The sequence below is a fragment of the Labrus bergylta genome, chromosome 16 (assembly GCF_963930695.1).
Source record: "Labrus bergylta chromosome 16, fLabBer1.1, whole genome shotgun sequence".
NCBI classification, from domain to species: domain Eukaryota; kingdom Metazoa; phylum Chordata; class Actinopteri; order Labriformes; family Labridae; genus Labrus; species Labrus bergylta.
In genome coordinates, this window is record NC_089210.1 from 14714650 (window position 1) to 14736902 (window position 22253).

General features: G+C 38.1%; 2 protein-coding genes across 2 annotated transcripts; both read left to right on the forward strand.

Moving 5' to 3' along the window:
- Window positions 1–1173: 1173 nt before the first annotated feature.
- On the forward strand, window positions 1174–9794 carry LOC109995782 (uncharacterized). The gene is made up of 6 exons (XM_065964785.1): window positions 1174–1181; window positions 1449–1654; window positions 2509–2616; window positions 2715–2810; window positions 5771–6079; window positions 9346–9794. Exons 1-6 carry the CDS (start codon window positions 1174–1176, stop codon window positions 9675–9677), a joined length of 1059 nt encoding a protein of 352 aa, XP_065820857.1. The 3' UTR covers window positions 9678–9794.
- Window positions 9795–18670: 8876 nt separating this feature from the next.
- Window positions 18671–20292, forward strand: hspb9 (heat shock protein, alpha-crystallin-related, 9). Its single transcript, XM_020649585.3, has 2 exons — window positions 18671–19089; window positions 19635–20292. Exons 1-2 carry the CDS (start codon window positions 18869–18871, stop codon window positions 20074–20076), a joined length of 663 nt encoding a protein of 220 aa, XP_020505241.1. The 5' UTR covers window positions 18671–18868; the 3' UTR covers window positions 20077–20292.
- The last annotated feature ends 1961 nt before the right edge of the window (window positions 20293–22253 follow it).

Consider the following 22253-nt stretch of genomic DNA (forward strand, 5'->3'; position numbering starts at 1 on the left):
TTAGAGCTATCAATACATAAATAAAATAAATCTATTTGAAATGATTAACTACCTTTTTTTGAACACAAAGCAGCAAAAGCCTCAACTTTGATTTTAGTTTTCTCATTTACTTTGTTGAAACAACCTCACGCTTTTGTGTCCTTTATTATCTATTACATTTGTTTCGATTCTCTCCTCTGACATTACACAACCTGATACCTTTTGGCAGTCGGAGCTAGGAGTTGTTGAATGTCGATAAAGCTAATCTACAATTTTGATAATAATTAACTATCCACCAACACATTTTCTTCTCACAAAGCTGGTGGAAAAAAATCTCATTTGGCATTTAACTGAAATGCAAGACTGCCCGTCCATGCCTGCATGACCACTAAGACGAATCCGGCCTTTAACATACTGTACAATGTCTAGTTAAACATTTAAAGCGTTTTTTTGCATTTTAAATAAATATATCCAATATAGAGACGGTTGAGTATACAAAACAAGTCGTGTAAGCAGATGATCATTTCATAGATGGCGTTTCCATATTTTATCAATGATTCTTCATATGTCTTACCATATGCATAATGAGATCTGAAAAACAAAGGCTGATAACTGTCAGATATCACTGAGTATTGTATCACAATGTAAGTATTGTATTATTTATTTCAGAAAGCCTCACAAAGCCAACCATCTCCATGAATCCTGTTGGGGAGCTAAACTTGGATCAGAGTGTCAACATCACTTGTTCAATCTCGACTCGGATTTATGATGGAACGTTTTACTTGAGGAAGATCCCAGGTCATTCCAAAATGACCGAACGGCCAAATACAAATTCTGTCACCTTCAATATCCATAGAATGAGCTTCGATGATGAGGGATTGTACGCGTGTCAGTTCAAGAAAAGTGTCTCCGGTCAAGTCTTTAGGTCCCCCCGAAGTGACACTGTGAGTCTCTCTATCGCTGGTAAGTTAAACAAATATTGATCATTTTAAAATATAACACAAAAGTCAACTTGGTCATTCTTGTATTGATGGTTTGTTAAAAAGGTTAAAATTGATATGATAGTGTCTAAACTTTCTTTAAAACATGTTTTTGTCTTTGCAGTAGAACACTATGTGATAAAGATAATAAGTTATTAGAGCACCTCCCAAAAGAGCTTCACATCTTAAAGTATTTGAGGAAGCATAATGCATAATGAGGAAGTATAAACAAGAAGTATCAAGACACAACTTTTGTTTTCTTGTGCGGTGTCTATGTATGAACTTCACAAGAAGCTAGTTTTGTCTCCATTTCAACTACCAATAAATTCACAGCCTTAATGTGCTTGATTGTGTATGGGGCTTTATCAGGAATCTGTACCTTATCCTGACCTGTTTTTAAAATCCTGTTGTCTTATTGTTCTTTGTATTATCCTTTTCGAATCCAGTGAGACTGCAACAGCCGAGTATCTCTCTCACATCTCCTAACAGAGGGCTGGTCTGGAGTCCTGAAGGTGCAAAGGTCACCAGGGGTTACAGATTTATCTTCATCTGCTCCATTAACAGCAGCTACTCTGAGAGCCAATTCTTTCTCATCTCCTCTGACTCAACCATCGTTGCCACCAAGCCTGCAATCAACCACTCGGCCTCCTTTGACTTCCCTGTAGCTGAGTATAAACACCAGGGCAACTACAGCTGTGTGTATGAGGTCCAACTGCCTACACGGAGATTTAATTCTACTGAAACAGGAGCAATCAGGGTTGTTATTAAATGTGAGTAGAATTAAGCTTAGCATTTTTTAATTTTTTAATTACCAATTAAAGTGTACACTGTGCAATATTGGTGATGATGTGCAATATCTCCCTTTGTTTCCTCTGAAAAGGCAGATAAGCCTTTATCCAAATTAGATAAAGACCCAAACAGGGCAAAAACTTAACTAAAAAAATCAAAGTTACTGGCTGGTTAAATAAAAATACATTTCTGGAGAAAAGAAACCCTTCTCAAACGAAGCTCAAGTCCATTTACCATTTACCAACAACTAATAACTTCCTCATGACTTCAAAATTGTTCCTTCCTCTTTCTTAATAGCAATGGCTCCGCTCAGCAATTTTAGTTATTAAAGTAGAGTACCATAAACTCGTTTAGGCTGATTAAAGACCAGCTGTGCTGCAGCAATTTGACCATTTTCAGAGGTGTGTATGTGTACAGTATGCTTGCAGCCCTGGTTTAATGGTAAGTCAAGGTGGCAGCATATTAAGTTGGACAAAACCTAATCGGTCTGTAAAAATGTTTTGGTCATGAATCATAGTAACCTAGTTTCCAGCAGATGTCGTTGGGGTAAAGCTGAAGTGGATGGAAGCTTACATTTTTTTCCACTGGTTTAGCATATGAATGAATACCCTCACCCTTATATCTAAGTCTTGGGTTTAAACTTAAAGCACACTATTTTAGCCGTATGTGGTTTAGAGATAATAAAACATTTATGTATGATAAACTAATCAAATGTTCTCTTTCCTAGTGCCTCTCTATAATCTGCCTCTGGTGTCCTCAGTAACTGCTGGGATCCTCCTGCTGCTGCTTGTAGTGCTTTTGGTGATCTGTCTGCTCTGCAAAAGAGGACGAAAAGCCAAGCAGCCAGGAACCCTGGTCCAAACTCAATGTGCTCATCAAGCCACATATTTTCTACATTTTAAATACACACTTTCTCAAGAGTTCAGCCATAAGTACTGACATGTGTTTCAAATTCTTCTGTTTCAGTGGCTGCCAGAGTGGGGAGTTGTTATGAAGATGATAGAGAGGACTATGTGAATGTTTGTTCAGTTGACACCGAGAAGAATCTGGGAAGAGGAAATGGTGAGAGTGGAAGAAGAGAATATATATGAGGAGCCAGAGAGATACAAGGGCCATGATTGTGATGAAGTGGCCCCAGATTCAATCTTGAGAAAGACCAACGAAGTCTTTTTCAGACAAGAAAGAGAAGAACAACAAGAAGAAACCAGTGAAGTTGAAGATTACTATGACAGTGTAATCCAGCCATTTAATGAACCAACTTTAGACAGCTATGAAAAACAGGAGGATATTTATCTAGACCTTTAGGTGTCAGAATGATTTAAAATGGCAAAAGTACTGGACCTTTGACCCATGGCAAACAGTTTTATCAAGTAAAAAAACAATTAAAATCTTAAAGTGTGAACCGATCAAGTGGACAGTGAAGACACGTGTTACATTATGCCTAAGATATATTACCTTGTTCTCCTCCTTATTCATTCTATCCACATAATTTTGCTTTAAATCTAGAAAATCATAACACCATTTCAATTTGTAAAAAAATGAATACTACTGTTTATTTATGTATGCGCCTTTATTGGTTTATTTTACTTTACTGAATGAATCAGACGACGAAGGAACAAATATCTGCCTACTGTGCAGATACTAAAAGTATACAGCACATATAGTAGGTACTGTCTACTGAATTCATACATTTGTTACATTTTTTGTTGTTTATTAAAAGTAGTGATTTCAGTCGGGACTTTAACTCTAGATTAAAAATTGATTCAATTAATCCACGCTCGTTTGTTTTGATTTGGAGGCGCACGTAAAGTGACATTTTATGTTTATTTTCACACAGCATTGTGGGTGGTAAAATACAATTCATTTCCTGAAACGATATATCCAATCCATATGCATAAAACCCGGAAGTTAGTATCCATGCTGAAATGTTCAGTCTACTGAGGTGGACCCAAAAAATGACCACTGAATGACCACAAGGGTTCAGTCTACTGAAACTCCCTACTGAAAAGTCTGCACATCCTACTGATCTGTAGCTATTCGGAAAGGACCCAGGTCTCTTAAGTTGCATCCATGCCTCCTGCCCACTCTCAAGGCTTGTGTCTTTAGTCCGTCCTACCAAAGATGAACGGAGATACCTATGCAAGGTGAAAACTAACAAGACAATATGTCACTATAGACACATGGGATGTCCTTTTATCACTTGAAGTGTGTTTGTCATGGCAGCATCAGCTAATGCTTTCGTACTTAATACATATTTCAAACAGTTTTTTTAGACCAGGACTATAAAATACAAACTCTTAAGAGGAACAAGGAGATAAGAGACTTGAAATGCAGAGACTATGGCTCCGGGGATTAAAGCCAGAGAAGGAAGAAAGGCTGCACGTAACAAAGTAAAAACAGGAATTGGTAACTGAATACCCTAACATGAATTTAATACATTACTTAACAAGGATAGCCCCACTACATGACGGATGGCTCATTTTACTTGTAGGGACCAGAGCTGAGAAAGACCAATTGGTTTATCTACAACCCTCACAACAGTATGCTTATAAAATTCACAGGATTAAGCCCTAGAACTGAAAATATTTTTTTTGTGACAACTTTGCTGTCTCTGTGCAGCAGCGGTTCCAATTTAAGCAGCTGAGTTCTGCTGAGTGCTGCTGAACTTTTTTGTTTAAAAAAAACATCAGCACTGTAAAGAGGAAGTATTTCAGAAAAAAGACAAGCAGGGTTAAGTGCGTCTGCAGACTTTTTTAAAGTCATTTTTCGGTCTGTCCTTTCACCGATAATGATACAAGCACCCTATGCATCAGCCATGAGGAGCATACAACAGAGAAACCTTTACTTGACCCTGGGTAAGAAGAATGTTCCAAGATTCAACATTTGAAAGCAGGTTAACAGAATAGTTATGACACTATACTTTATTATACTCAATTAATTCAAATATACAGAGAGAGTTAGATGAAAAAAGGACGTTTATATTTCTGCACTTATTGTAACTTTCTTCTCTTCTATAGTCTCTGTACTCTGGACCTCTTCTTTGCCTGCTGCAGGTCAGTCCAATTTTCTAAAATTGCTTCATTTCCACCACGATACCATAGCCTGTATTAAGTCTTATGTGCCTGAAGGGTGGTCAGATCAGATCAATTGGGCTAGTTTAGCTGGAATTAGAACAATGTTATGGTGGTGTACCGACGGCTGGGCTGTTGTGCGGCAGTGAGTGCCAATTACTTGAGGGAAGGAAATAGCCTTCATGAGGTGGCTTGTCTAGCAATTGAAAGGTCAATAACTGAGTGTCCGCTCAGAAAACTAAGGACACATTACTGAAGACATGTTTGGGTGTGGATGAGGGCTGCTCAAATGAGAAGAGATCTAAATAAACAGTTAAATGAATGTGTTATTCCTGCTTTTTCATAGTCATTGTAAAGCTTATGAGCTGTTCACACACAAAATATGTAAACCACACCCTGCTGCATGCTTTTTGAATTTAAGAGCAGAATAACAAATTAATTTTAACACAAGCTTCTAAAGGGGCGGCTGTGGCTCAGTTGGAGTTGTTGGCCGAGCACGAGAACGCTGATTCAGACTTACAAGGCAAAATTGTACTTTCTCTTGTTTGAATCTGTGTATGTGTAGCCTTTCCAGTTCAGTTGGTAGAGTAGTCGTCTTTCAACCAGAAGGTTGAGGGTTCAATCCCCAGCTGGGCAACATGTCCGATGTGTCTGTGGGCAAGACACTTAACCCTGCATTGCTCCCGCTGCTTCAGTGCCAGTATATGAATGGATTAGTTACTTCTGATGGATGATACTACATAGCAACCACTACCATCAGTGTGTGAATGGGTGGGTGTGACATGCAGAGTCAAAATGCTTTGAGTAGTCTGAAGACTAGAAAAGTGCTATATAAGCTCAAGTCCATTTACCATTTAAATAACATCTGTCAAAGGTGTCTTTCAGGAGCAGTTTTTAAAATGACAAAAAAAATGTTTTTTGTGTGCTTGTTCTTCTATGTGTTTTTTTTAGGAGTTCAGATCAGATTAGCTGGATCTACTCATTGCTCTGGAAGAGTTGAACTCTTCTATGGCAGTACCTGGGGAACAGTATGTGATGATGACTGGGACTTAAGAGATGCTGAGGTGGTGTGCAGACAGCTGAGCTGTGGGAAGGCACTGAGTGCTCCTGGAAGTGCCAGTTTTGGTGAAGGAGCTGACCCAATCTTGCTGGATAATGTGGCCTGTTCAGGAAGTGAACGTTCTTTAACTGCGTGTCAATTCAGCGAAATGGGAAAACACAACTGTAAACACAGTGAGGATGCTGGCGTGGTCTGCTCAGGTAAGAACCTTTTTGTAACAAATGTTTTGAAAAATCAAGTGTGCTTTTTGAAATCAACCTGTTTTTGTCATTGTGGGTCTGTGCAGCCTGTAGGAACTTTTTCACATGTAAAAGCTGGTAACCACACCCTGCCGCATGCTCTTTAAATTTAAGAGCAGAATGATAATCGTGATTTGTTGATACAATATTTCTAAATGAATCAAAATGTTTTTCTGCATTTATCTTCAAATCAGTTTTTCAAATGACCCAGTAAGAAAAGAAAGGCATGTTTCATCCAGAAATGTTTTTTCTACTGTGATCAATTCTCAGGTGCTCAGATCAGATTAGCTGGATCTACTCGGTGCTCTGGAAGAGTTGAACTCTTCTATGGCAGTACCTGGGGAACAGTATGTGATGATGACTGGGACTTAAGAGATGCTGAGGTGGTGTGCAGACAGCTAAACTGTGGGACGGCACTGAGTGCTCCTGGAAGTGCCCTTTTTGGTACAGGAGCTGACCCAATCTTGCTGGATGATGTGGCCTGTTCAGGAAGTGAACGTTTTCTAACTGAGTGTCAGTCCAAAGAAATGGGGAAACACAACTGTCAACACAATGAGGATGCTGGTGTGATCTGTTCTGGTGAGCATAGTTTTTAATATTTTAAATATTGATGAAGTTGTGAAAATATCAAAGGCAACCTAAAGGGCTGGAGGAGAGAATGCTGAGTCTCATCAACTCAACAAAGATAAAGTCAGTGTAATCATTCATGGTAATGCAGTGTTATCATCAAAGAGAAGCTGCTTTTTACTCATAGGTTTACTTTATCATTCATTATTATTATTATATTATAATAATATTATATTATTATATTATTATTATGATATATATATATATATATATATTGCTTACATTTATTTCAAGGACGACTGTGGCTCAGTGGCTGAGTTGGTCATCTCTCTACCGGGAGTTCTGCGCCTGTATTCACAGACATTCTGAGAATCCTCTCAGAGAGCTCCTAACTTACACTAAAAACTCCGAGCAAGGAATTTTAGCCTAGGAATGATTCAGGAACATTCTCAGAGCAACTCTGAGCAAGGAAGAGACGGAAACTTTTGTCTTAATGAGGAGGCGTGGTTGACTCCGTTGCTAGATATGACACATTTCTTTCAGAAGCTGTCATTGGTTGAGCTAATAAATGGAGAAAAAACTGTGCTGTCTTAGTGATAATGGCCATAGACAGTGAAATCGATTGGGCCCATTGTGTAATTATGATCACTAAGAAATGAACATCTCCGTGGGATAAATATACTTTAAAAATATATAGCCTACAAAATGTTTGAAATCACATGCCCACTTGTGCAGCAGCCTCTTTACATGCTGATTGTTATATCAACATGTGAAGGTCCTAAATTAGTGATTGGATGCACCTGTGGAGGTAACCACACGTAGACAAACTCAACATACGTGTCTCACTTTGCACTGAAAGAAGTCACAGATGGATTTATTAAATGTCTGCACATATCATTTTTGTCTCTTCGGCCAAACAATGATTGAAAACGAATATTCTTCATGGAGTGTTTGCAGAACATGTTTCCATTTTCTCCTCTGCTTGAAAAAACTCTTAAACCTGTTAAAAGTCCTCCTCACTACTCCTTAACAGTTTGTAGCCTTAGGAGCTCTCTTAAGGGCTAAGACACTGCGTGAATAACTTTCCTTTTTTAACAAGGCTCTAGTCTTAACTTTGAGGGAAAATCCTTAGGAAATGTCACGATTCTAAAAACGTTCTAAGAATTCTGTCACAAGGAGCAACTCTTAGTACTTAAGAGATTTTGTGAATACAGCCCCTGCAGTGTAAAAGTGCTTTGAGTTGTCAGAAGACTAGAAAGACTTTGCGAGTCTCAAGTCCATTTACCACCATTAATGTAAAAATTACTTCTTATCACATTTCACACACAACTTCAATGCCTCAATTGGATTAAGTGGGGACATACATTCAATAAATGCCAAGAGTATTTCTAACTAAGACAAATGTTCACTTGAAACTCAACAGAATTTATAGTACATTAACAAAATACAAAATACATAACTCTTAACCACAAATATACAGTATGTGTTATAGCAATAGCAGAGCGTCTGTTATTTGGGTTGCTGTGTTCACTGGCACTTCATGTATTTGTGAGGTTCAAACCCTTTCCTGCTCCTCTTCATTTGGTGCCAGAAGTTTGCTGTGACTAGCAGGATATGTGGTAGTGGTATCATCAAAGTTAACAACACTTTTAAGCTCAGAGGAAGGAAAGTTATAATAAAACTCAAATAAAGCAAGTACCATGATTAAACATACTTTTTAAATGTATTTGTTTATTTATAAAGATATAAAATAGTTTGTCCTTTATTCAATACATCCGGTTTGATTATACAAAACAAGTTAACCAGATGATTATTTGATAGTTGGTGTATTCTACATACTTCTGATGATTGTGGCTTGCCAGAATATGCTGAATACGATCTGAAAAACATAGGCATATTCTTGTCAGATTGAAGATAAATTAAGAGAAGTGTGTCACCAAAATATTGTTGTTTTTTTTCAGTTAGCCTCCCTAAGCCCAGCATCTCCATGATACCTGTTGGTGAGGTTACCTGGGGTCAGGATATCGTCATCATTTGTTCCATCACAGCTGAGCTTCTAGGTGGCACATTCACTCTTCAGAAAATCCCAGGCTCATTCACAGTGACCCAAACACCAAGTTCCAACTCTGCTACATTCAACATTATTCAAGTTGACCTTGAAAATGATGGATCCTATCAGTGTCAGTACAAGAAAAGCATTTCAAGTCAAAATTTCGCCTCCGTCCTAAGTGACCCACTCAGACTCTCCATCACTGGTAAGGACAAAAGTCAGTCTCTTTAACATGTTGATTTGTAAAGACTTTTCTAAATATACAATATAAGTTATTTTATTTAGTTTCTTGTTTTCAATGTTGTCTGTGTAGGTTCTCAGTCATCCAGTTCATGTTAAATCGAGGCTTGTTCCAATGCAGACTGGACTTACTTTTAGACTTACTTTTTCAATGATGTTTATTGTTTTTAGATTTATCTTTCTTTAATATGTACTCACAATCTGAGTAAGGTCTTTTACTTGCTCTTTTGTTAAAGTGTCTCGAGATAATATTTGGCGCTATACAAATTTGGATTGATTGATTGATTGATTTATTGGATCTAGATCTTATCTTTTCTGTAAATAAATCCTGTTGTATTATATTTTCTTCATCTCACCCTTTTGAAACCAGTGAGACTGCAACAGCCGAGTATCTCTCTCACATCTCCTAACAGAGGGCTGGTCTGGCGTCCTGAAGGTGCAGAGGTCACTAGGGGTTACCGCTTTGTCTTCATCTGCTCCATTAACTGCAGCTATCCTGAGGGCCAATTCTTTCTCATCTCCTCTGACTCAACCATTGTTGCCGCAAAGCGAACAGTCAACCACTCGGCCTCCTTTGACTTCCCTGTAGCTGAATATAAACACCAGGGCAACTACAGCTGTGTGTATGAGGTCGAACTGTCTACAAGGAGATTTAATTCTACTGAGACTGGACCAATCAGCGTTATCATTAAATGTAAGTAGGTGGGAGCATTAAGTTTCATATTTTTACATGAACAAAACCACTGATGAGTAAAGTTATATTTTACCTTAACAAAATCTTTACGAGCTGTGTGATCTCTCTTTATCTCCCTTCATTTGTGTAAAAGCACCAGTGCAACAAAATGCAAAGCTAAGCAGACTAATAACAACAAGTAGACAACAATCAAGTGAAGCTTTAAAAACAGTTTAAAATATCATCAGTGAAAATAGATTTGTCTTAAAGAGCCCATATTATGCCCTTTTTGGGGTTCGTATATTTAATCTATGTACCTACTTTTGTACGTTCACAATAGCTAAAGTCCGAAAAAAGTGTCTGTTTTCTTGTACTGCTCCTCCTTGCTCCCTCTACGCTCTGAGTCCGTCAGCTACGCTCTGTTGAGCCCACACTGTTAGACCCCACATGGGCCAAGTCTGCTCTGATTGGTCTGCCGATCCGCTCTGTCGTTATTGGTCAGTTGCTCAGCACGCGTCTCGGAAATTTCAACATGAGCTGCAGGGCTTGCCACAACGAGCCAATGGACTTATATCAGTGATCTCACACTGACAAAGACGCCGCACTGACAAATTTTTATCGAGGGGGGCTAGAATCGAGCGTTAGATGCAGCTAATGCTACAGCTAACAGGAGGAGGTAGGAGAAGCCGCGTTTCCGCGGACTTTGAATTTTTACACATAGATGTGCCTAAACATGCACAGGACACTTGGAAAACACACTAAAGGGCATATAAAACCAGAAAAAGCATAATATGGGCCCTTTAAAATGCCCATATTCATAAAGAACACAACCTTCTAAGTGCAGTATTGGCAGTGTTTGGTCATAAATCAAAATGACCAGATTTCTTGCTGGTTGGTGAGAGTGAGTTGGAATTCCAGTCTTTCAATGATACTGAAATCAAATTAGGTTTGTTCATGTGATGCTTTGTTAAGAAATGATACATCTGGGGGTTATATATCAGAAGTACATTTGACTAGGCAATGGTGAGAGGTTAAACATGTAAACTTGTAGGATAAATGAATCAAATGCTTTTCCCTCTCAGCGTCTCGGTCGTCGATGGTGTCCTTACTAGCTGCTGGCTTCCTGCTGCTGGTGCTGCTGCTGCTGCTGGTGGTGCTGCTGGTGGTGGTCTGTCTGGCCCGCAGTTTAAGAAAATAAGCAAAGCAGCCAACCCTTGTCCACAACAAATGTACACACCAAGACACACAGTTTTACAATTTTGAATACACACTTTCTCCAAAGATCTTTCATAACTCACACATTGTTCCAATACTTCTGTTTCAGTGGCTGTCAGAGTGGGAAAGTATTGCAAAGATGATGAAGATGATTATGTAAATATAAATTCAATGGAAACCAAGAAGAATCTCAAAGAGGAAACAGTGGATGAGGACAATATTTATGAGGAACCAGAGCGATTTGATGATCATGATTCTGAAGAAGTAGGCCTAAATTCACGTTTGAGAATGGACAAGGGGGTCTGTTTCAGTGAAGATGAAAACAGACAAGAGGAAGAAGAAACCAGTGAAGAAGAAGATGACTATGAAAATGTAAAACCACTTACTGAAACAACTGATGGCACTTATGGAAAGCATGAGGATATTTCTGAGAACTTTTGAGGTTGCCGTGTGTGTGTGTGTGTGTGTGTGTGTGTGTGTGTGTGTGTGTGTGTGTGTGTGTGTGTGTGTGTGTGTGCTAACATGACGTTTAAAGCAATTTGAGTAGTCAGAACACGACAAATTCTAAAGTGCTAACATTTTAGTTGGTCTTTATATGAGGTGTGAGCAGGTTTGTAACAAATAGCTATCTAAAAGCAGTAAAAGGCAGTTATGTTACTTACCCTTTGTAGTAATTAAAGGCCCCATTATAAGATACATCCCCTCTGTACTTTTGTCTTACTGTGTGCCCAGATTATGTAACCTTTGCCCTTAATGCATTTCCGCCATGCATGCAAGACTGTGCGCTAGTCATTGTTTAGATCTAATCCTAAATCTTTTTTTTTTAGCAGGATACATTGCATTTTGAAAGTTATTTTGTACATTTATGACTTTCATTTTGTCATAAAATATCAAATAATCTTTAAAGCATTATTGTTAGAAATTCAGATGTTTCTTTATTAAGGTGCAAATCTCACAGAGTACAGAGTAGTCTGTGAGAGTAGTTCATAGGACTCAAGAACACATATTTATACACACAGAAACAACTCAGCAGTTTTTATCATACATTCTTCATAAGAGAAGAAGTTTCTCTTCCATAATTAGAGGTCGTTTATCATCAAGATCGTGGGAGGCTTTACACATCAAGGTTACATAAGACTGTGTTCATTAAAGAGCCCATATTATGCCCTTTTTTGGGGTTCATATATTTAATTTATGTACTACGTTCCTTTTTACGTTCACAATAGCTAAAGTCCGAAAAAAGTGTCTGTTTTCATGTACTGCTCCTCCTTGCTCCTTCCACGCTCTGAGTCCGTCAGCTACGCTCTGTTGAGCCCACACTGTTAGACCCCACATGGGCCAGGTCTGCTCTGATGGTGTCTGCCGATCCGCTCTGTCGTTATTGGTCAGTTGCTCAGCACGCGTCTCGGAAATTTCAACATGAGCTGCAGGGCTTGCCACAACGAGCCAATGGACTTAGATCAGTGATCTCACACTGACAATGACGCCACACTGACAAATTTTTATCGAGGGGGGCTAGAACCGAGCGTTACGTGCAGCTAATGCTACAGCTAACTGGAGGACGTAGGAGAAGCCGCGTTTCTGCGTAGATGTGCCTAAACATGCACAGGACACTTGGAAAACACACTAAAGGGCATATAAAACCAGAAAAAGCATAATATGGGACCTTTAAGGTTACATATAAGACTGTGTTCATTAAGGTTACATATAAGACTGTGTTCATTTAGGTTACATATAAGGCTGTGTTCATTAAGATTACATATAAGGCTGTGTTCATTAAGGTTACATATAAGACTGTGTTCATTAAGATTACATATAAGACTGTGTTCATTAAGGTTACATGTAAGACTGTGTTCATTAAGGTTACATATAAGACTGTGTTCATTTAGGTTACATATAAGACTGTTCATTTAGGTTACATATAAGGCTGTGTTAATTTAGGTTACATATAAGGCTGTGTTCATTTAGGTTACATATAAGACTGTGTTCATTTAGGTTATATATAAGACTGTTCATTAAGGTTACATATAAGACTGTGTTCATTAAGATTACATATAAGGCTGTGTTCATTAAGGTTACATATACGACTGTGTTCATTAAGGTTACATATAAGACTGTTCATTTAGGTTACATATAAGGCTGTGTTCATTAAGGTTACATATAAGACTGTGTTCATTAAGGTTACATATAAGACTGTGTTCATTAAGGTTACATATAAGACTGTGTTCATTAAGGTTACATATAAGACTGTGTTCATTAAGGTTACATATAAGGCTGTGTTCATTTAGGTTACATATAAGGCTGTGTTCATTAAGGTTACATATAAGACTGTGTTCATTAAGGTTACATATAAGACTGTGTTCATTAAGGTTACATATACGACTGTGTTCATTAAGGTTACATATACGACTGTGTTCATTAAGGTTACATATAAGACTGTTCATTTAGGTTACATATAAGGCTGTGTTCATTTAGGTTACATATAAGGCTGTGTTCATTAAGGTTACATATAAGACTGTGTTCATTAAGGTTACATATAAGACTGTGTTCATTAAGGTTACATATAAGACTGTGTTCATTAAGATTACATATAAGACTGTGTTCATTAAGGTTACATATAAGACTGTGTTCATTAAGGTTACATATAAGACTGTGTTCATTAAGGTTACATATAAGGCTGTGTTCATTTAGGTCACATATAAGGCTGTGTTCATTAAGGTTACATATAAGACTGTGTTCATTAAGGTTACATATAAGACTGTGTTCATTAAGGTTACATATAAGACTGTGTTCATTAAGGTTACATATAAGGCTGTGTTCATTTAGGTTACATATAAGGCTGTGTTCATTAAGGTTACATATAAGACTGTGTTCATTAAGGTTACATATACGACTGTGTTCATTAAGGTTACATATAAGACTGTTCATTTAGGTTACATATAAGGCTGTGTTCATTTAGGTTACATATAAGGCTGTGTTCATTAAGGTTACATATAAGACTGTGTTCATTAAGGTTACATATAAGACTGTGTTCATTAAGGTTACATATAAGACTGTGTTCATTAAGATTACATATAAGACTGTGTTCATTAAGGTTACATATAAGACTGTGTTCATTAAGGTTACATATAAGACTGTGTTCATTAAGGTTACATATAAGGCTGTGTTCATTTAGGTTACATATAAGGCTGTGTTCATTAAGGTTACATATAAGACTGTTCATTAAGGTTACATATAAGACTGTGTTCATTAAGGTTACATATAAGACTGTGTTCATTAAGGTTACATATACGACTGTGTTCATTAAGGTTACATATACGACTGTGTTCATTAAGGTTACATATAAGACTGTTCATTTAGGTTACATATAAGGCTGTGTTCATTTAGGTTACATATAAGGCTGTGTTCATTAAGGTTACATATAAGACTGTGTTCATTAAGATTACATATAAGACTGTGTTCATTTAGGTTACACATAAGACTGTGTTCATTAAGATTACATATAAGACTGTTCATTTAGGTTACATATAAGACTGTGTTCATTAAGATTACATATAAGACTGTTCATTAAGATTACATATAAGACTGTGTTCATTAAGGTTACATATAAGACTGTGTTCATTTAGGTTACATATAAGACTGTGTTCATTAAGATTACATATAAGACTGTGTTCATTAAGGTTACATATAAGACTGTGTTCATTAAGATTACATATAAGACTGTGTTCATTAAGGTTACATATAAGGCTGTGTTCATTAAGGTTACATATAAGGCTGTGTTCATTAAGGCAATTGGAATGTCTATAAAATGTTTTATAATATATACAGTATATTAAAGAATATATTAAAGTTGTTTAGTCTTAATCTATTGGTAGTTTCTTCTCTTCTCACATATTACAGTAATAGGGCCCCACTGTACAGGTCGCTGTGTTATCCTGGCTCCACTAGTTTCCTGTTAGGTGCTGATGACAGCTTTGAGTCCGGTGAAAAGTCAAATAACTTGCTTTTATGTTAAGATAACCTTCTTAAGAAGATTTTTTTTTTTCAATTTAAAATTTTCGCCTAAACCACATCATGTGTGTTTTAAGTGTGTATATTTCAAAAATTGAAAATGGTATTGTTAAAAACTTTGCTTAAATTCAGAAATTCTGATTTTGATTTCCAGAGATACGTGTGATAAGGTAGGAGCTGTCCCTTTCGGAGAAGCCCTAATTTTCGGTTGGTTGGTTGGATGGTTGGCTGGTTGGCTGGATGGCTGGATGGCTGGATGGATGAATAGATAGATAGATAGGAACTTTATTAATCCCTTGGGAAGGTTCCCTCAGGAAAGTCAAATATTTTTACTGAAAAACTACGTCGGGGTAAATGAATATTAAATTTGCACTGCTTCGGCACACCACATAGCTTACATGTTCTTCAATCCACAGCGCATTAATCAGCTGTTTAGGTCTATATCGTACAACTCAACTTGAGTTTTGTTAACGTAGATTGATAATTAGACTGTGACATGTTGATATTATTGAGACATTTTAAGGGCTAGTAATATTCGCTGTAAAAAATGCTCACTTTTTGATCTGGATTTATTTGTTGTCTCTTTTGAAGCCTGCAGAACCAACCAGCTGATTTTTTTTTAAGTTAGCTAAATTTTAGCGTGGAGCAAACAATGTATAACATAGTTTCCACGCCTGAACAGCTGAGCTGACCAACATCTCCTGTGGACAATATATACTATTGCAAGAACCTTATACTACACTTCTTCAAAAACACCAAACTATTCCTTTGACAGGATTGCCTGGATTTTGGTACTTACCTACACATGTCATGTAGAGATATTTATGTATAAATGTATACGACAGGTCCATTTATCATTTACCATAGTGGAGGTTAATGTTCTTAAGGACATTTATACTTGGGAATAATTGTTGCTTTTGTCACGGCAAACACAACCTTGTGATTTTTACTACGTCCAGGGCTTCCAGGTGTCTGCTGCCCGCGGCATAATTGTTTGTGGCTGCCAACTAAGGTAAGGAAGACGGACCTTACCTGTTGCAGTCTTCTCTTGGCACAATGATGCGTCACTCTCTGGACCAGCTCACTCTGCTCGGTCCAAACCAACGCTTTCCTCCGTCAGATGACAGTTCATTATTTAACAAAAACACATGACAGTAACTCAAAGACTTAATTACAAAGAACACGGGAAGGCACACACAGTCTCTTGTCCAACTACCACGAAGCTTCTCACATTCCCAAGCATTTGTGTCCTGCATACCTGCCAGCTAATGAAGACGGTGGCTTCCCTGCCATTGGCCATTTGACCAGGCAGGAAGGCCCGCCCCCTCCTTACTAGCTTGACAGCCATGCCATACAACCTATCAGGGACAGTGTTGCCATAACACCTTGTTAAAGGGCCCATATTATGCTTTTTCTGGTTTTATATGCCCTTTAGTGTGTTTTCCATGTGTCCTGTGCATGTTTAGGCACATCTATGTGCAAAAATTCAAAGTCCGCGGAAACACAGCTTCTCCTACGTCCTCCTGAACGTGGGCACTTCAGAGCCTTAGAGAGAGAGTCAGAAGTGAGCCGGTGCATCGAGCGGCAGTACATGAAAACAGACACTTTTTTCGAACTTTAGCTATTGTGAACATACTTTAGTAGGTACATAGATTAAATATAGGAACCCCAAAAAGGGCATAATATGGGCTCTTTAAAACCAGTCGGATGATACATATTTTGAACAACAACAAAAAATAAATGTGTTAGATGTACAAGATAATGCATGTGTTTATGTTCATAAAGAACAGTACTTTTGTGTGTCAGCTCGTGGTTTTGTACTTAGGAAATCCACATCAGCAGACATGACTATGAGATGTTCAAGATGAATAACATCATACAACCATAAATACTGACCAGTCTTTTCTGGGTGGTGTAATAATAACAACTCAGTAATATGAGCTGAGCTATCAGCAGCCATCTTGTATCATCCTTTCTATGTATGTCTCTGAAACCCCTGGTTCACTGACACACTTCTTTATTTTTGCAGCAGCTCTTCTCATGATCTAATGTTTACTTGCTTTCTCTTTTCAGTCTACCAACCAATGTCTCAACCAAAAAACATTTTTTTAAAAGTCAGTTTGTATCCAGACCACAAAGAACACATAATGTAGACGGTACCCATGACACAACAACAAAGCAAAGACTTCAAATGACCAAAATCACATCAGCGTTCCCATCAACTTAACAAACATAACAGTGTTATTTTAATACCCTTAGTCTGTTTCTAATACCATATAAAATGATCAATGCTAACTAAATGCAGTGTTTTTAAAATAAACAAAATGAAAAACAATCAATACAATTCTGAATTTCTGTAATGTGTTTAATGGAGCAGCTGTGCATCTTTAAAGTTTATTAATCGCACTAAAGTACAATCTTTTTGGATAATAGAAATGGTCTTGAAAAAGCTTTATTTGTTTCTCGAACTTGTTTACTGTAAACACAGGTTCTTGTGGTGACTAAATTTGATAAAGGAATGAATAATTCAATTTTAAAACTAGCTAACTTTCACATAAATAACATTTAAATTTTCACTGATCCGTTAGTAGAGTCAGTCGTCTCGCAACCGGAAGGTCAGCCACATGAGTCCTTGGTCACAACACTTATCCCCATGTTGCTCCTGCTAGTTAATTGACAGATTGTGAATGTGTATGAATGACGTTAGTTCCTTCTGATGGTCACTCATAGCAGCTGCTGCCATCAGTGTGTAAATGGGTAGATGTGACCTGTGGTCTAGGCTCACTTTGAGTAGTCAGAAGACTAAAAGAGCTAAACAAGCTCAAGTCAATTTACCATTTACCACCACTTACTCACCTTATCCCCCTGTCAAAATAGTTTTAATCCCATTCAACCCCACTCCAACTGAGATTTAATGTGAGTATACACACAGCATTAGCATTTTCATCAAATGGGAGACAGTTATTTTGGCACTTAGGACACCTTGTATGCTGGCAGGATCTCATTAACAATGGGGATAGAGAAAGGCTTTTTTAACATTTGTCAACATTTTAGTATTCAGGAAAGGCAAAAACCTGATTTAATATTGTAGAAGGAATAAGGCCCTTACACATTACATTACTATGAAGAAAGCTTTAAGCATATAAATATCAGTTTTACAGTAGAACACTTTGACAGCCACAAATAGTTATGACACAAGCTCCTTGTAATGTGAGCATGCTTGCTTCACACACACACACACATGCAGAAAGACTCTGGGAAATGTTGACACTCTGAGTTCATCCCTCAAAGCAGCTGTGATGAGGCCTTGAAACCTGAGGCTTGACCTGCTTTGTTCACACTCCTGGTCGACATGCTACCTTCTGAACAGCTGCTGTTAAATTTGGAGTTTTACAAGAAAAAAAAGTAAGAGTCATTTATTCTATTTTCGAATCATTTAGGGTTGCTAGTGTAACCAACCTAATCCTTGCAGCTTTGACAAAGTCCAATGTGAGCATATGCACAAGAAAAGTTTGACACTTTGGAAAACTGACCTTGCTGCATGTTGAATGAGAAAATGAATACTGCCCTGTGTTTTTATTTTACTGTACATGGATCAAGCATCTAAATAAAGTATCGTTCAGCATACACAGCCACACCCAGCCAAACCGGATATGACCATGAGCTGTCTTTAGAGTTTTGATGAGTTGCAGGTCATTCCTGGCTGGCACATGCTAACAAACAGCAGTGAGCTCATGGGGTTTAAATAGGACTGTGGGAGGGGATCAGGACAGCTGGGATTTAAAAGGGAGGGAAACCCCTTCTAATGTCACAAAGTACGAGATAGAAGACACAAAGGGAGTAGTCACTCTGGTAACTCTTAGTTCTCACTCAGAGGTATCAAGTCTGAAAAAGGAATCTGCCTCCAAAAATCAAAGAGGATAAGAACACAACTCTCACAGGTCGATTTTTTTTAAAAACGTTTTTTTCAAGAATTTTCTCAGACACGGACAAGATGTCCCAGCATGCAGCTTTGACCGGCCTTTTTGGCGATGACCCTTTCTTCAGCCAAGATCAGCCGCTTTGGCCGCTGCGGCAGGAGTCCCTTCCCTCACTGCAGCAAGACTTTTTCAACCAGAGAACCAAGCTGGCGGACAGCCTCCTGAGGGAGCTCCATGATGGGACTCACCTGACTAGACTCTGCCAGTTTCCCTTCTTTTCTAACACTTTGGCGAGGTATGGTAAAAGCAGTTGATCTCAGTTATGTAACAGATTGGATTTATATGTGGCTGATTTCAAACTGGATGTTGTTTGTTCTGACCTTAAAGTGTTAATAAGTTGGCAATGCAAGCTAAACTGAATACCCAAGTCTTTTAAAAAATGTTCTCTTAAGTTGTTTGATGTCGATGGGTCTCATGTCTTGTGATTAGAGTTAATTGTTTTCTGCCTAAGAATGGCATGAGCTTGGATGAACTACAGAAGCTATTAGCTCAAAGTTGCCTATAAGTCTGGTCAGCTTACGAGAAGCTCACATTCCCTCCAAAACAAAAAAAAACAGAATTTGTCAGTAAAGCACTGTGGACACTTTATTTTAGGTCTTTATTAGGATGCTACAAACATTTGTGTTCATTTTTGCCCACTACTGAAACTTACCAAGTGTGAATATGTATCATCATCTGATTCAAACATTTAGTTAGTGTAGGTTTGAAAGAGTCCTTTGATACCAATGCATTCATGAAGTCATTCAGCTGATTCTGATTGAGATCTTGTTTCCCTTTCAGGCTTAGTGATGATAAGCAGCAGAGAGAGACTTCTAGCACGGAGCTACAGAAGAATAACAAAGATGACCTCCTGGTGACCCTAGATGCCCGTGGTTATTCCCCCAATGACATCACTGTCAAAGTGGAGGGGCGGAGCCTTGCAGTGGTTGCCATGAAGCAGGCTGGAGCAGAAGAGACACAGTCTCGCTCTTCCTCTTCCTCCTGTGCTTCGTTCTGCTCCTCTGCCTCATCAAAGACGGGATTTGTCCAGAAGATTGACCTGCCCGCTCACCTGGATCTGTCTGGCCTCTCCTGCTCCCTGATGGATGACGGACAGTTGCGTATCCATGCCCCTGCTGCCAAGCAACTTAGCAGCGGGGAGAGCGAAGGGCCCATTCGCTTCAGGTCATCGCTGGAGTTTCCCATTACCAAAGAAAAGACAGAGGAGGAACACAAAGACTAATGCACTAACTTACATAACATTCATACTGAAACATTTTTTAATAAGCAAACATACAGGTTTTGACAATCACAACCACAATTGAATTAAAAAAAAAAAAAAAACGTTCTATAACAATTACAGTTTCTCATGACTTAATTAAATAATATTTATTTTTTAATAATTTGCTATTTGTAAAAACTATTGTATAAAATAAAGTGTTTGATTTTCAGAAAATGATATTCCATGGTAACACTGGTGTTTTTCTTCATTTTAGGGAGTTGTTTGATGGATCATTGTGTTTACTTTGTGACCACACGATGGTGCTACTAACCCACACAGACGATGAAGGCACATGCTAGAACAGGAAGAACAGAGACGAGGATAGATACTCAGATGTTGTTTTACTACTGCGTTCCATGTTGTGATGCATATATATTTGGAGCTATTGATTCAATCCTACTATATTGAGAGAACAGAATTATGGCCATATTTCAAATGTATGCTAAATGGTAAATGGACTTGAGCTTGGCTTTTCTAGTCTTCTGACAACTCAAAGCGCTTTTACACCACAGGTCACCTGTTCACACCCTGATGATGACAGAGGTTGCTCTGTAAGTGACCATCAGAGGTAACTAATCCCACACACATTCATACAACGCTGAGGAAGCAGCAGGAGCAATTTGGGGTTAAGTGTCTTGCCCAAGGACACAACACACATGTGGCTGCACGAGCTGGGGATCAATGACCAACTCTGCTAACTACCGGGTACTAACTACTAACTGAGCCACAGCCGCCCACTGTTTGAACTTGTTGTATAACCAATCTTGCAGATGTATAGATAACCGTATCATCAGCATACATCTGGCAGCCAACTGCAGGACAGATCTCAGGTAAGTCTTTAATATACAGGTACATGCTAATTAACAGTGAACCAATAACAGACCCCTATTTGTTTTGTTGGTGCAGAAGGTGGGCTTTTCCCATTGACTCTTACACGTTGCACTCTTCCACTAAGGTACTAGTCAAACCACTGCAGAGCCTTATCAGAAAATTTAAATGTAAAAGTTTTGGCAGCAGCACATCATGGTCCCGCAGTGCAAATGGCTTTTTTCAAGTCTAGGAAAGACAATTGCTGGGTCAGTCTAAACAGTGGGGCATTGTCATCCAAGAAAGAGAGTGATTGTCGGGAGAAGGAAAGAAAAGAAAAACAATGTTTTGGCAGGACAGAGGACAGAGTCGCTGAAGACATGAGACTTGAATAGATAATTCTGTTTAAATGTAGTGTGACGTGAAAGACCTTTATGGGTACTCTGAAATAATAAGAATAAGAATAAAATCCCAAGATAAAGTGAAATAATAGGACAGCAAATTTAGTCATGGAATACAACACTCGTATGGAAAACGAGTACAGTGACAGGTTATACATATTTACAGACCAAAAGAACCTGAAACAGGGGCTGCAGATGTTGTGTCTTGACTAAAACTTGAAAATAATAAGAAAATTACTGATTGTTTTACAGTATTTATAGTGGAACTGTTTGCAATATTGATGGCAGTGTAGCTCAAACAAGATCATAAAATGCAGTGATTCAGTTTCCACATTGACAAGCATTAAAACAGGGACAGCTAACAGTCTGCTTTACAATATACAATATTGTTAAAATACACAAGATCAATAAGGCAAAAGAAAAATACCACATTCCTAAGGGTTCCAGCACATTTAAGAATTTGAGGAAATGAAAGAGCAGACATTGTCGCAGAGGCAGCAAGAAAAGGTAGACTAGAAATAAATATCAAGTTAACAAAAACAGAAGGGAAGGCATAATCTGGAGACTAAAAAAACAGTGAAAACAGAAATGGAAGGAGGCAACAAGAGGCACACATATATTCACAGCAGGAGTACAGAAGCTCATTCTGTACTTTGCCATTCAAAGGCGCTTTGTCATTTTTCCGAAGGCAGTAAACCAGATGAGGGATGAAAGAGACAAAATAGCACATAGTTATGAGTTTATTATGGACCATTATAATTATCATGTTAATGCCATTATTATATAGATTACCTCAATACTTTCACACTCAATTTTCTGCTCATTTGGCCATTTATCAGAAAGTGTTGACGTGATCACTATTTACAGGTACCCTGCATTTAAACTAATTATAATCTGTAATACAAAAAATTACGACACTATGATTGCTTT

What these genes read in the sequence shown, in the direction of transcription:
- LOC109995782 (XM_065964785.1), top strand. An exon ending in ACACCAGGGCAACTACAGCT is followed by an intron (nt 1,655 to 2,508) that starts GTGTGTATGAGG and finishes TGGTGTCCTCAG; the next exon opens with TAACTGCTGGGATCCTCCTG. An exon ending in GAATCTGGGAAGAGGAAATG is followed by an intron (nt 2,811 to 5,770) that starts GTGAGAGTGGAA and finishes TGTTTTTTTTAG; the next exon opens with GAGTTCAGATCAGATTAGCT.
- hspb9 (XM_020649585.3), top strand. Translation starts at nt 18,869, where the DNA reads ATGTCCCAGCATGCAGCTTTGACCGGCCTTTTTGGCGATGACCCTTTC. An exon ending in TTTTCTAACACTTTGGCGAG is followed by an intron (nt 19,090 to 19,634) that starts GTATGGTAAAAG and finishes TTTCCCTTTCAG; the next exon opens with GCTTAGTGATGATAAGCAGC.